The sequence below is a fragment of the Manis javanica genome, chromosome 17 (assembly GCF_040802235.1).
Source record: "Manis javanica isolate MJ-LG chromosome 17, MJ_LKY, whole genome shotgun sequence".
NCBI lineage: Eukaryota > Metazoa > Chordata > Mammalia > Pholidota > Manidae > Manis > Manis javanica.
In genome coordinates, this window is record NC_133172.1 from 39,159,487 (window position 1) to 39,174,349 (window position 14,863).

At 41.1% G+C, this 14,863-nt stretch overlaps 1 protein-coding gene across 5 annotated transcripts in view; it reads left to right on the plus strand.

The window, feature by feature from the left end:
* Positions 1 to 14,863, plus strand: part of ADGRG3 (adhesion G protein-coupled receptor G3) — a 31,577-nt gene that overhangs the window by 3,328 nt on the left and 13,386 nt on the right. For 3 of the 5 annotated variants that reach the window (XM_073226189.1, XM_073226190.1, XM_017675662.3), the window contains exon 2: positions 9,856 to 10,018. In XM_073226189.1, coding sequence (XP_073082290.1) covers positions 9,856 to 10,018 — 163 coding nt within the window. The other 2 variants (XM_073226192.1, XM_073226191.1) reach the window with 2 other exon arrangements.

Genomic DNA, 14,863 nt, shown 5'->3' on the forward strand with positions numbered 1-14,863 from the left:
ACTGCCCCCCCACCTCCTTGTCTGGCTCCCTCTACCCCTGCCCTGTCCCAGCAATGGTCCCACAGTCCTCAGGGACCCAAGCAAGCTGTGCACACTCTCAGCCTTGCACATGCATGTGCGGCAGTTCTCCAGCGGCAGCTTGAGGACCCCAGGCCTTGCCCTGGCTCTCCTCTGTTCCGGCAAAGCCAGCTGCCTCCCCACCACCTGGCCAGCTCTTATTTACACTTCTTGGCCCCTCTGTGATGCCTGCAGTGGCCCCTTGGGCAGAGGAAGGCGCTCCCTCCTTGGGGCTCCCATCTCAGGACCTTGCACACTCCTCTTGTTTTGCTCTTGATTCAGTGAGTGGCCTATGTGCCAGTCCCCTGTGTGTCTGTCCAGCATGGAATCATGTGCCTTTGGGCACATAGATCAATGTCTTTGGGCTTCAAAGAGCCCTCTTCTCTTGAAAAGCTGAGATTAAATAAAATGCAAAGTTCAGTCTCTGGCTCAAAAAACAGTGGAAAAATGGCAGTGCTATCCTCCTGGTGGCTCAGGGAGGGCTTGGTGCAGACGCTACTCCATAGATTAATTAACTCAATAACCAACCGTGGCTATCATGCATCTCAGTGGGCATGATAAAGACCCTGGGCCCTTCAGAAAAGCCGTAATTATGCTTTTTAGGTCAAACTTCAAGGCTTCCCTGAGCAATTGAGTTTATCCCCTATAGTGACATGGGTGCTCCGGTTCTGGCAAAGAGTCAGCCGTTTGAATAGTGCGGGGTTTATCCAGAGGTAAGACTCCTTCCATTGTAAACTTTTATGGGTTAGTCTCCATTCATCCATTTGCTCATTCATACGTTCAGGAAGCACAGATGATGCCCTCTGTGCAGTGCCAGGCTCTGTGCTGGTCTACTACGTGGTCCCTGCCCTCAAGGGGCTCCCCACAGTCCAGTGAAAGGACAGGAGAGCTTCAAAGGGGCCCAGTGTGTGTTGGGGACCCAGCAGAAGACAGACACACTCTTTGATAAAGGGACACCTTATAAAGGTGTGGGCAAGGGAAGGGGGCCAAGAAAGGTGTTTACACACCAGGTCTGGCACCAGGGAAAAGAGGCTGAGGCTGTGGATGTGGCAGAGAAAAGCAGTCCACTGGTAGTGAGCGATAGGGAGGGGCAAATGCCGTCCTGCTTCCTCCGGCCTCTGACTTCTGCCCAGGTTCCCATCTGCACCTACACTGAGGTGGTCCTGGGAGGCCAGCCTCTGGGGCACAGCGGAATGGAGAAGTGTAGGAAAGGTCTTGTGAGAGGTAACGGCACCATCCCGCACACAGGCCTGGTTCAGGCTCTCCCTGGGTGGGCTGAGTGCTTTCAGTGTCTTCAAAAAAGAAGCACAAGAAAGGTATTTAATCATCTCTGACCAGGCGCTTGCCAAGAGCTTCACATACATGACTGCACTGAAATTTCACAACAGGACGGGAGGGAAGCTCTGCTAACACCCACCAGGGTGCACCCTCATCCAGCACCCATTTGTGGCCGCTGGGAGGTAGAATAGACTAGGATTACGTAGGAATGGCACTTGCCCTGGAGCTGGCAATTTCTTCCTCTCCCCAGCAAGCCACTCCCCTCTCTCTCCCTCTCCTCTCTTCTTCCCTCTTCTCTCTCTCTCTCCTTTAATTAAAAAGCAAACATGGATCATATCATATAAACATTCGTCTGTCATTTGCTTTTTCCCATTAAACAACATACCATGAATATCTTTGCAATCTAACAGAAAATTAAAGTTTCTTTATAAGTTGTTTAAAACAGTGTTGCTATAGATCCAATTATTATAAAATCCAGTCTAAAATGCTCTATTTTTAATCCTACATTTACCCTTACTATGGATTGCCATTGTCTTTTTTTTATTATTAAGGTATTATTGATACACACTCATATGAAGGTTTCACATGAAAAAACGACCTGGTTACTACATTTACCCATATTATCAAGTCCCCACCCATAACCCAATGCAGTCACTGTCCATCAGTGCAGCAAGATGCCACAGATGCACTATGTGCCTTCTCTGTGCCACACTGTTTTCCCCATGATCCTCCACACCGTGTTTACTAAATATAATACCCCTCAATCCCCTTCTCCCTCCCTCCCCACCTGCCCCCCCACACCCCTCCCCTTTGGTAACCACTAGTTCCTTTTTGGAGTCTCTGAGTCTGCCGCTATTTTGTACCTTCAGTTTTGCTTCATTGTTCTACTCCACAAATGAGGGGAATCATTTGAAACTTGTGTTTCTCCACCTGGCTTATTTCACTGAGCATAATGTCCTCCAGCTCCATCCATGTTGTTGTAAATGGTAGGATTTGTTTCTTTCTGATATTAGGAGTACTCCATTGTGTATATGTACCACCTCTTCTTTATCCATTCATCTACTGATGGACACTTAGGTTACTTCCATATCTTGGCTATTGTAAAAAGTACTGCGATAAAAATAGGGGCACATATGTCTTTTTGAATCTGAGAAGTTGTATTCTTTGGGTAATTCCAAGGTGTGGCATTCCCGAGTCAAATGGTATTTCTATTTGAGTTTTTTGAGGAACCTCCATATTGCTTTCCCCAATGCTTGAACTAGCTTACATTTCCACCAGCAGTGTAGGAGGGTTCCCCTTTCTCTGCATCCTTGCCAGCATTTGTTGTTCTTAGTCTTTTCTATGCTGGCCATCCCTTACTGGTGTGAGGTGATATCTCATTGTGGTTTTAATTTGCATTTCCCTGATGATTAGTGATGTGGAGCATCTTTTCATGTGTCTGTTGGCCATCTGAATTTCTTCTTTGGAGAACTGTCTCTTCATATCCTCTGCCCATTTGTTAATTGGGTTATTTGCTTTTTGGGCGTTGAGGCGTGTGAGTTCTTTATATATTTTGGATGTTAACCCCTTGTTGGATATGTCATTTACAAATATATTCTCCCATCCTGTAGGATGCCTTTTTGTTCTGTTGATGGTGTCCTTTGCCGTACAGAAACTTGTTAGTTTGATGTAGTCCCATGAGTTCATTTTTGCTTTTGTTTCCCTTGCTCAAGGAGATGCATTCAGGAAGAAGTTGCTCATGCTTATATTCAGGAGATGTTTGTCTATGTTGTCTTCTAAGAGTTTTATGGTTTCATGACTTACATTCAAGTCTTTGATCCATTTCAAGTTTACTTTTGTGTATGGGGTTAAACAATAATCCAGTTTCATTCTCTTGCATGTAGCTGTCCAGTTTTGCCAACACCAGCTGTTGAAGAGACTGTCATTTCCCATTGTATGTCTATGGCTACTTTATCATATATTAATTGACCATATATGCTTGGGTTTATATCAGGGCTCTCTAGTCTGTTTCATTGGCCTATGGGTCTGTTCTTGTGCCAGTACCAAATTGTCTTGATTACTGTGGCTTTGTAGTAGAGCTTGAAGTTGGGGAGCATAATCACCCCCAGCTTTATTCTTCCTTCTCAAGATCGCTTTGGCTATTCAGGGTCTTTTGTGGTTCCATATGAATTTTAGAATGATTTTCTCTAGTTTGTTGAAGTATGCTGTTGGTATTTTGATAGGAATTGCATTGAATCTGTAGATTGCTTTAGGCAGGATGGCCATTTTGACAATATTAATTCTTCCTATCCATGAGCATGGGATGTGTTTCCATTTATTGGTATCTTCTTTAATTTCACTTAAGAGTGTCTTGTAGTTTTCAGGGTATAGGTCTTTCACTTCCTTGGTTAGGTTTATTCCTAGATATTTTATTCTTTTTGATGCAACTGTGAATGGAATTGTTTTCCTGATTTCTCTCTCTGCAGTTTATTGTTAGTGTATAGGAATGGCACAGGTTTCTGCATATTAATTTTGTATCCTACAACTTTGCTGAATTCAGATATTAGATCTAGTAGTTTTTGAGTAGATTCTTTAGGGTTTTTTAATGTACAATATCATGCCATCTGCAAACAGGGACAGTTTAACTTCTTCCTTGCCAATCTGGATGCCAGTTATTTCTTTGTGTTGTCTGATTGCTGTGGCTAGGATCTCCAATACTATGTTGAATAGAAGTGGGGAGAGTGGGCATCCTTGTCTTGTTCCCAATTTTAAGGGAAAAGCGTTCAGCTTCTCGCTGTTAAGTATGATGTTGGCTGTGGGTTTGTCATATATGGCCTTTATTATGTTGAGGTACTTGCCCTCTATACCCATTTTGTTGAGAGTTTTTATCATGAATGCATGTTGAATTTTGTCAAGTGCTTTTTCAGCATCTATGGAGATGATCATGTGGTTTTTGTCTTTCTTTTTGTCAATGTGGTGGATGATGTTGATGGATTTTCAAATGTTGTACCATCCTTGCATCCCTGGAATAAATCCTGCTTGCTCATGATGGGTGATCTTTTTGATGTATTTTTGAATTTGGTTTGCTAATATTTTGTTGAGTATTTTTGCATCTATGTTCATCAGGGATATTGGTCTGTAATTTTCTTTTTTTGTGGTGTCTTTGCCTGGTTTTGGTATTAGAGTGATGCTGGCCTCATAAAATGAGTTTGGAAGTATTCCCTCTTCTTCTACTCTTTGGAAAACTTTAAGGAGGATGGGTATTAGGTCTTCACTAAATGTTTGATAAAATTCAGTGGTGAAGCCATCTGGTATAGGGGTTTTGTTCTTAGGTGGGTTTTTGATTACCAGTTCGATTTTGTTGCTGGTAATTGGTCTGTTCAGACTTTCTGTTTCTTCCTTGGTTAGCCTTGAAAGGTTGTATTTTTCTAGAAAGTTGTCCATTTCTTCTAGATTATCCAGTTTGTTAGCATATAACTTTTCATAGTATTCTCTAATAATTCTTTGTATTTCTGTGGTGTCTGTAGTGATTTTTCCTTTCTCATTTCTGATTCTGTTGATGTGAGTAGACTCTTTTTTTCTTGATAAGTCTGGCAAGGGGTTTATCTATTTTGTTTATTTTCTCAAAGAACCAGCTCTTGCTTTCACTGATTCTTTCTATTGTTTTATTCTTCTTGATTTTATTTATTTCTGCTCTAATCTTTATTATGTCCCTCCTTCTACTGACTTTGAGCCTCATTTGTTCTTCTTTTTCTAGTTTCCCTAATTGTGCATTTAGACTGCTCATATGGGATTGTTCTTCTTTCCTGAGGTAGACCTGTATTGCAATATACTTTCCTCTTAGCCCAGCCTTCGCTGCATCTCACAGATTTTGCAGTGTTGAATTATTGTTGTCATTTGTCTCCATATATTGCTTGATCTCTGTTTTTCTTTGGTCATTGATCCATTGGTTATTTAGGAGCATGTTGTGAAGGCTCCATGTGTTTGTGGGATTTTTCATTTTCTTTGCGTAATTTATTTCTAGTTTCATGCCTTTGTGGTCTGAGAAACTGGTTGGTACAATGTCAATCTTTTTGAATTTACTGAGGCTCTTTTTGTGGCCTAGTATATGATCTATTCTTGAAAATGTTCCATGTGCATTTGAGAAGAATGTGTATTCTGCTGCTTTTCAGTGTAGAGTTCTGTAGATGTCTGTTAGGTGCATCTGTTCTGATGTGTTGCTCAGTACTCTGTGTCCTTACTTATTTTCGGTCTGGTTGATCTATCTGTTCTTCAGAGTGAGTGCAGTGTTGAAGTCTCCTGGAGTGAATGCATTGCATTCTATTTTCCCTTTTAATTCTGTTAGCATTTGTTCACATATGTAGGTGCTCCTGTGTTGGGTGCATAGATATTCAAAACAGTTTTATCTTCTTGTTGGATTGACCCTTTTATCATTATGTAATATCCTTCTTTGTCTCTTGTGACTTTATTTGTTTTGAAGTCTATTTTGTTTTATATAAGAACTGCAACTCCTGCTTTTTTCTCCCTATCAGTTGTATGAAATATCTTTTTCCATCCCTTCACTTTTAGTCTGTGTCTGTCTTTGGGTTTAAAGTGAGTCTCTTGTAGGCAGCATATAGATGGGTCTTGTATTTTTATCTATTCATGACTTTATGTCTTTTGATTGGTGCATTCAGTCCATTTACATTTAGGATAATTATTGATAGGTATGTACTTATTGCCATTGCGGGCTTTAGATTCATGGTTACCAAAGGTTCAAGGTTAACTTTACTATCTAAGAGTCTAACTTAACTTGCTTAATATGCTGTTACAAACACAATCTAAAGGTTCTTTTTTTTCTCCTCCTTTTTCTTCCTCCTCCATTCTTTGTATATTAGGTATCATATTCTGTACTCTTTGTCTATCCCTTGACTGACTTTGGGGATAGTGAATTTAATTTTGCATTTGCTTAGTAATTAGCTGTTCTACTTTCCTTACTGTGGTTTTATTACCTCTGGTGACAGCCATTAAACCTTAGGAACAGTTCCATCTATAGCAGTCCCTCTGAAATACACTGTATAGATAGTTTGTGGGAGGTAAATTCTCTCAGCTTTTGCTTATCTGGAAACTGTTTAATCTCTCCTTCAAATTTAAATGATAATCTTGCTGGATAAAGTAATCTTGGTTCGAGGCCCTTCTGCTTCATTGCATTAAATACATCATGCCACTCCCTTCTGGCCTGTAAGGTTTCTGCTGAGAAGTCTGATGATAGCCTGATGGGCTTTCCTTTGTGTGTGATCTTATTTCTCTCTTTGGCTGCTTTTAATAGTCTGTCCTTATCTTTGATCTTTGCCATTTTAATTACCATATGTCTTGGTGTTGTCTTCCTTGGGTCCCTTGTGTTGGAAGATCTGTGCACCTCCATGGCCTGAGAGACTATCTCCTTCCCCAAACTGGGGAATTTTTCAGCAATTACCTCCTTAAAGCACTTTCTATCCCTTTTTCTCTCTCTTCTTCTTCTGGTACCCCAATAATGCAAATATTGTTCCATTTGGATTGGTCACACAGTTCTCTCAATATTCTTTCATTCTTAGAGATCCTTTTTTCTCTCTGTGCCTCAGCTTCTTTGTATTCCTTTTCTCTAGTTTCTATTTCATTTATCATCTCCACTGTATCCAACCTGCTTTTAATACCCTCCATTGTGCTCTTCAGAGATTGGATCTCTGACAGGAATTCATTCCTGAGTTCTTGAATATCTTTCTGTACCTCCATGAGCATGTTAATGATTTTTTAAACTATTTTTCAGGAAGATTCATGAGGTCAATGTCATTTAAATCTTTCTCAGGAGTTGTATTAATAATTTAACTTTGAACCAGGTTTCTTTGGCATTTCATATTTGTGTAGGGCCCCCTTTAGTGTCCAGAAGCTCTACTTTCTGGAGCTGCTCAGCCCCTGAAGCAGTGTCGGGCGTCACAGGTCAGTGGTATTGGTGCCTGGAGGGAGGAAAGAACTGTTTCCTGCTTCTTGGCTGCTATGCCTGACTCCATTGCCTGAACCAGTGGGCTGAGCACACAGGTATAAGCCTCTATGCTTTGCATTTGTAGTTGCTCTGGACAGATCTTCCCTTTGGCTGGCCTAATGCCAGGGTAGATTTTGCTGGTTTGCAAGCCAGGTGGGGCTGGCTGGGAGAAAGACACAGTAGGCTGTGTATCACAGAGGGGGTCCTTGGAGTTGTGTAGCCAGCCAGAGAGCTGGAGCACCTGAAGGTCGTGAAAGCTCCCAACCTGCTGGGCAGAGTGCACCTGGACAATTTTGTCTACCTGTCCTTTCTCCTGAGCAGTAAGCTCTGTGCAATCCTTGCCTCTTTAGTAGCCCTCTTGCTAGGGGCTTCCTTGTTAGGAAGTCTCTCAGACTTCCTGCCTTTCTTTTGTCCCAGAGCAGCTGGATATGGATTCCTGCTTTCCACAAGTATCTGGATTCTCAGTCTCTCCAGGAATTCTGCCTCTCTTAGCTTTCCAACCCCCTAATCACAAGAGTACCATGCAAGCACCATGAAATGTAGGTTTGTGCTCCCAGAGCAGATCTCCGGAGTTAGGTATGCAGCAGTCCCAGGCCTCCACTCCCTCCCCACTCCATTTCTCTTCCTCCCACCTGTGAGCTGGGGTGTGGGAAGGGCTTGGGTCCTGCTGGACCACAGCTTTGGTATGTTACCCTGTTCCGTGAGGTCTGCTCTTTTCTCCAGGTGTATGCAGTCTGGCACAATCCTCTTTCCTGTTGCTCTTTCAGAATTAGTTGTATTAATTATATTTTTGTATTATATGTGGTTTTAGGAGGAATCCTCTGTCTCACCTCTCATGCCACCATCTTTAATCCTATCAGGATTGCAATTATCTTTACCATGAACTTTATTTTTGTCTTAAAAATTAACTAGTTTCTCTGTGGAAGTGATATTGTACATGACTTTTTAAAAATTCAGACACTGGAGAAGGGTATAAAAAAATGAAAAGTGAATGTCTTTCACTGAAAAAGACATGTAAATAGCTGCACAAACTCTTTCTTAAATTAAAACAAAATTCAACTTCACCCCTCAGATTGGCAAGGATTTGAAAGTTTTGTAAAGTCTAAGATTATGAGCATGTGGGTAAAAAGTCATTCTTGTCTACTTTTGATGAGAATAAGTAAGGGCATCCCTTTTAGAAGGAAATTTGATGATACCTAGAAATTTCTAGAAGCTTAGACCCCAAAATTCCAATGATAGGAATGTTTTCTATGAACTCTTAGCAGATGCTGACAAAAATGTTAGCAGCATTGTTCAAAATAGGGAAAAAAACAAAAAACAAAAAACAGACCTAAATACCAACAAACAGGAGACCCATGAAAAAGCATTAACAAATCCATACAACGACTAGTATGCAAATATATAAAGAATGAGATGGGTCAACGTGTGCTGTGGAAAGACCCTCAAGATGTATTGCTAAGTGATCCCATTCACGTAAATTTTAAAAAGACTGACATAAAAACACTTGCATATGCATAGAAAACTCCCCACAGGTTGTGAAATAAACTATTACAGGTGATGAGCTCTGGAGTGTGACCTGCAAGCTACAGGGACTTTCACTTTTCATTTTTTGTCCTTGTGTATGGCTTATTTTTTTTACTCTGTGCATATATTACTTTTGTTGAGAGAGAGGTATATGTAGATATACATACATCCAGCATGAATACATAAATACACAAACAGTCCCTTTTACAATGAAATTCTCACCCCTCGGAATAAATAATGCTGGCTCTTTGAATACCTACAGTGAGCTATGTCCTTTATGCATATGAGCTCTAATCTTTCCCAAAACTCACAAGAAAGGTATTATTAACTCCAATTGACTGATGAGAAAATTGAGACTCAGAGAATTCAAGTAACTCACCTGAGGTCACACAGCTATAAATGACCCTAAGCTTCCACACCATCTTTTGTATCAGGTGAAAGGGAACTGAACTAGAAGTTATGAAAGCTGATCTCTAGTCCTTGAATCGCCTTTCCAACTGGCTGGAGACCTTGCTTAAGTCACCATACTCCAGAGCCCTCATTTTGCTGTATTCTATCCCCACCCCTGAAGGTATCTATAAGGTTGCAAAGAGAATGTGGGAGAATGAGAGGCAAACCAAGATAGAATACATCCAAGAGTGATACCATGAGAGCACAGTTGCAAGGGCTTTGGAAAGTATGATGTGAAGCAAAGCCAGGCAGACTCCCTGGAGGAGGTAGTAAAGGATACTAGGACTAACATATGAAACCTTTCATCTACAGAGCCATGTGCTCTGCCCTTTGTATCCACTTTCCCCAAAGCATCCTGCTGGCCCTGTGAAGTAGGAGGTAGTATCTCCTTTCACTTTGGAAACCAAGCCCAGAGAGCTTATGAACCCAGCTCAAGTGCACTCAGTGTGATGGATGGAGGGGGGATTCCAGCCCACACCACCAACTCTGGAGCCTGAGCTCCTCACTTACCCCTTGCCGTGGCTGCCCTTCCCATCCAGCTTATTCACACTTTCTGCATCCTCCCCTAGGTGAGGAAGAATCTAAGACCAGTCTTGAGCAGCCAAGAAACGTCTGCCTGGGGCTCATCAATAAGGACCAGTATGAACCCTTCTACCTTGAGAACACTGCTCAGTGCTTCGCAAAGTGTGGGCAGCGGGAGAGTGAACCCTGTGATCTGGGAAACCTGCAGCGGTAAGGGGGCCCTCTGAGCTGGAGCAAGAATCTGGGGCTCCTGTGGGGTGGAAGGGAGGCTGTTAGGAAGGGACAGAGCTGTCAGCCCCCATGGTTCCAGAAAATGCTGTTCTCATCTCACCCTCCCACCTTGCTGTTGGATGCCCACATCCCCCCTTCCCACCTCCCGAGACCCTTCTGATCCAGGGCATGCAGAGATGAATCAATCCCTGTCCCGGCCATTGCGGAGGGACAGACGTGGGTCCAAATGCTGATGACTCTAGAGTGTGATCATACAGAAGAGTGGACAAGGTGCCAGGTTAGCTCAAAGGAGGGACGTCTGCCAAAGCTTCACTGGGAACACAACCCATGAAAATGTTTTGAAGGCTACATAGGAGTTTTCTAGTTGAACCCAAGCAGTGTTAGGGGATACAGGCAGCAGAACTTCAAAGAGTTTGGGAGAGAGCTTCAGTGCTTTGAACTGTGAAATAATAAAATGTTGGGGATGGAGGTAACAATGGGGAGGTAGGGTGGGTGGGGGATAGCCTGGAAATATAAGCAGAGACCAAGTGTGAGCTACACCAAAGCAGGAGGGGACATGGCTGTGATATATTTTAAATAGAGCATTGTCAACTTTGTATTTTAGGAAGATTGCTCAGGTTTCAGGGAAGGATACAAGGATGGTGACGTGACCAGGACATAACTGCAGTGGTCTGGGTACGAATGAGGACTGAGCCACCTGCACTCCCACCACCAGTTGGCACTGTGCCCCTAGGAAGGAGGGATAGATTGGAGACATTGTATGATACAGACTCAGTAAGACCATGAGACCAAGAGATATTGGATTGAGAGAGAGGAAAAGGTTTATAATACATCTCCAAGAGTCATCTCCCAAAATATCTTTGCCTCTCTCCCATCCTCTCCTTTCCTTCTCTCCTTTGCCCATAACTCTTCTAGGGTACTCAGGACAGGCTCATAGTTGGCACTAGGTGCATATTTGCTGAAAAAAAATAAATGAAAAGCTTGTTCTCAGGCTTAGGATTAGGACATTAATTTGACTGAACCGTATTAATTTCAGTGGCCTGAAAATGCTCCCATCCCTCTCTGAAGCAGCTCCAAGAGGCTGTTCAGGAGGCTCCTTGTTGTGCTGCCTTATGGTGGGATAAGTGCTTTGGAAAAATCAGGGCTCTGGGATCAGAAGATGTGGGGTGTCTTCCCAATCCTATCACTTAACTATGTTGTTTCCTTTATCTTCACAACCCTCTTAGGTAGGACCTGCTGTCAACCCGTTTTACATACAGATAAGAAAACTAAGGCTCCAAAAGGTTAGATAACTTGTCCAGAGTTACAGAGCAGGTAAACAGCAAAGCCCAACACAAACCTAGGTCTGGAAGACAGTGGGGAAGGTATATAGTAACACAGGCTGGGCTTAGGCAGTCGATTCTTTGATGCCTTTAAACAAATTATTTTTGTATCATATCTTTTCTATTTGTACTCTGTGACAGCATTCATCTATCACTGACAGCTCCACCCTACGCAGAAGCAGAAGTCCAAAGCCCTAACTTTTTTTTCTAAGAAAAGCCATTTTGAGGTATAATATGTATGTAACAACAAAATGCACAAATGTTAACCCTACAACTCAATAAATTTTTACATATTAATATATGCATCCTTTAACCATCATCCACATCAAGCTATAAAACTTTTCTAGCCTCACAGTAGGGTCCCTCATGCACCCTCTCAGTCAATAACACCCCATCATGGTAACCTTATTCTAACTTCTATGACCAAATGTTAGTTTTACTTGTTTTCAAACTATATAGAAATAGAATCATACAGTACTCTTTTGTGTCTGGCTCCTTTCTCACATCATTATGCCAAGAGATTCATCTGGGCTGTTTTTGCATGTTTTGCAAGAGATTCGTCTGGGATGTTTTGCATCAATCCCTAATCTGCTTTCTACCCTGTAGATTAATGCTCTCATTAATGCTCTATAGTATTCCGCAGTATCAATGTGCCGCTGTGTATCAGCTCTTCTACTGTTGATGGGCCTTTCAGTTATTTCTGGTTTGGGGCTGTCTTAGTCACTTCAGGCTGCTATAACAAAAATACCAAAGACTGGGTGACCTACAAACACGGGGATTTCTTTCTCCCAGTTCTTTAGTCTGGAAGTCCAAGATAGGGTTGGGTTCTGGTGAGGACCCTCTTCTGGGTTGCAGACTGCAGATTTCTCACATGGCAGAAAGGACTGGGGAGCTCTATGGGGTCTCTTTTATACAACACTAATCCCACTCATGATGGCTCCACCCTCAAGACCTAATCCCCTCTCAAAGGCCCCACCTCCTGATAGTATCACACTAGGTGCTTAGAATTTCAACATGTGACTCTGGGGGCAGACATAGACATAGTTCAGAATAAAGGCTATTATGAATAAAGCTGCCACAAACTTTTTTGTAAATGTCTTATTGTAGACATATACATTCATTTCTCTAGGATAAATACCTAGAAGTGGAATTGCTATCAAAGGTTGGCATATGATAAATTGTAATAAGCACCGCCATAGTTTTCTGTGGTGGCTGTATCAATTTACACTCCCACCAGCAATGTGTAAGAATTCTAGTTACCCCACATCCTTGTGATATTTGGTATCAGCCTTTTAATTTAAGCCACTCTGGAAAGTGTATGGTGGCATCTTCTTTCTTTTTATTAATTTTGGTGGATTTATTTATTTTAACTTATATACCATCCAGTCTATTCATTGTTAGAGTACAGTTCAATAATTTGTGGTATATTTATGCCATGTGTGGAAACATTATTCTAATAATTTTAGAACACTTCCATCACCCCCAAAAGTACCCTAGTGCCTATTTGCAAACAACTCCTGCTCCCATATTCAGCCACAGTCAATCCCTAATCTGCTTTCTACCCCGTAGATTTAACTTTTCTGGGCATTTTACATAAGGGAACAATTCACTATGAAGACTTTTGTGTCTGGCTTCCTTCACTTACAATGTTTCTGAGTTACATTCATATTTTATTATGTATCAATATGTATCAATGTATTCATTGTTGAGTAATATTCCATACATTTTGTTTATTCATTCACCAGTTGATGAACATTTGGATTGTTTCCAGTTTGGGGTTATTATGTACAATGCTGTCATGAACATTTGAATTCAAGCCTTTGTAGACATAGGTTTTCATTTCTTTTGGGGAAATACTTATGAATGGAATTGCTAGAATATATGATAGGTATATTTTCAGCTTTATATTAAACTGCCAAACTATTTGTTAAAGTTGCTGTATCATTTGCTTTTCCATCAGCAGTGTGTAAACCAGCTACAGTTTCAATACTTCCATGCAGTATTGTTAGTCTTTTTGGTTATAGCCATTCCAGTGTGTGGGAGTGGTGTCTCCCTGTAGTTTTAATTTGCAGTTTATAAATGACTAATGATGTTGAGCATCTTTTCATTTGCTTATTAGCAATTTGTGTATTTTCTTTGGTGAAATGACTATTCAAATCTTTCCCTCTTTTTTTAAATTGAGTTGTTTGTCTTATTACTGAGTTTTAAGAATCCTTTTAAAATTCTGGATTCAAGTCCTTCATCAGATGTATAATTTGCAAATATATCCCCTCAGTGTATGTCTTGTCTTTTGAATATCAAAATCATTTAATTTTGACAGGCCCAACAATTTAAGTGTGTGTGTGTGTGTGTGTTTGATATATCAAAGAAATGTTCATCTAGCCCAAGGTTTCAAAGACTTTCCCCTAAGTTTTCTTCTACAAATGCGTGATTTTAGCTTACAATTAGGTTATGCATTTGGAGTTCATTTTTTATGCACAGTGTGAGGTAAATGTCTAATTTATATTATTATTATTATTATTATTATATTTGCACTACATATCTCATTGTTTCAGCACCTTTTATTGAAAAGACTGCTTTCTCCATTGCATTGCCTCTGGGAGGGCTTTCCATTGAGGGTTAAATGGAAGCTCCTGTAATGTCATCTCCCTACCAATATAGTAAACAAGAAACCAAACTACATCCCTGGGGGAAATGCAGAGATTAACACCATCATGGAAGACTTGAAAAAAAGCAAGGGAGGTAATGCCTATCACAGCTCCATTTAACTCAGCATAAATCAGGTGGATCTTGGAGAATGACTGGGAAATATCACAGACTTAATCAGGTATGAATCCAACTGCAGTTCCCATCCTAGATGAGTATATTTACTTGAACAAATCAACACAGCCCCTGGCAATTGGTATGTGGCTGTTCCAGGCTAATGCATTTTTCTCCATACCAATTTTCATAGACTACCAGAAACAATTTGCTTCTACCTAGCAGGGTCAATCGTATACTGCCACAGTGTTTTCTCAGGGCTGTGCCAGTTCTCCTAAACCTCTGTCATCATACAATTAGTTCACAGAGATCTTATTAATCTTTATATTCTACAAAGCATCACTCTGGTCCAATATATTGAGCATATTATGCTGATTAAGTCTGATGAGCCGTAAGTGGCAAGTATGGCTTTAGGAAGACATAGTGAACTAGAGGATGGGAAAGACATCCCACAAGGATCCAGGGGTTCACCACCTCAGTGAATTTTCTGGGCATTCAGAGGTCTGGAGAACATCAAAATATCCCTTCCAAGGCAAACGATAGGTTTTTGAATCTCACACCATTGACAATGAAAAAACAAGCACAATGTGAAAAAATGTATATCATGCAAACATGAACCAGAAGATAGCTGAGTATATATATTGATAGGAGACAAAGAAGATGTCAGCTTTGTAATCAAAAATTCACCTCTACATCTATGCTTTAGGCTTTTTAAATATATGTCACATTTCACCACTAAAAT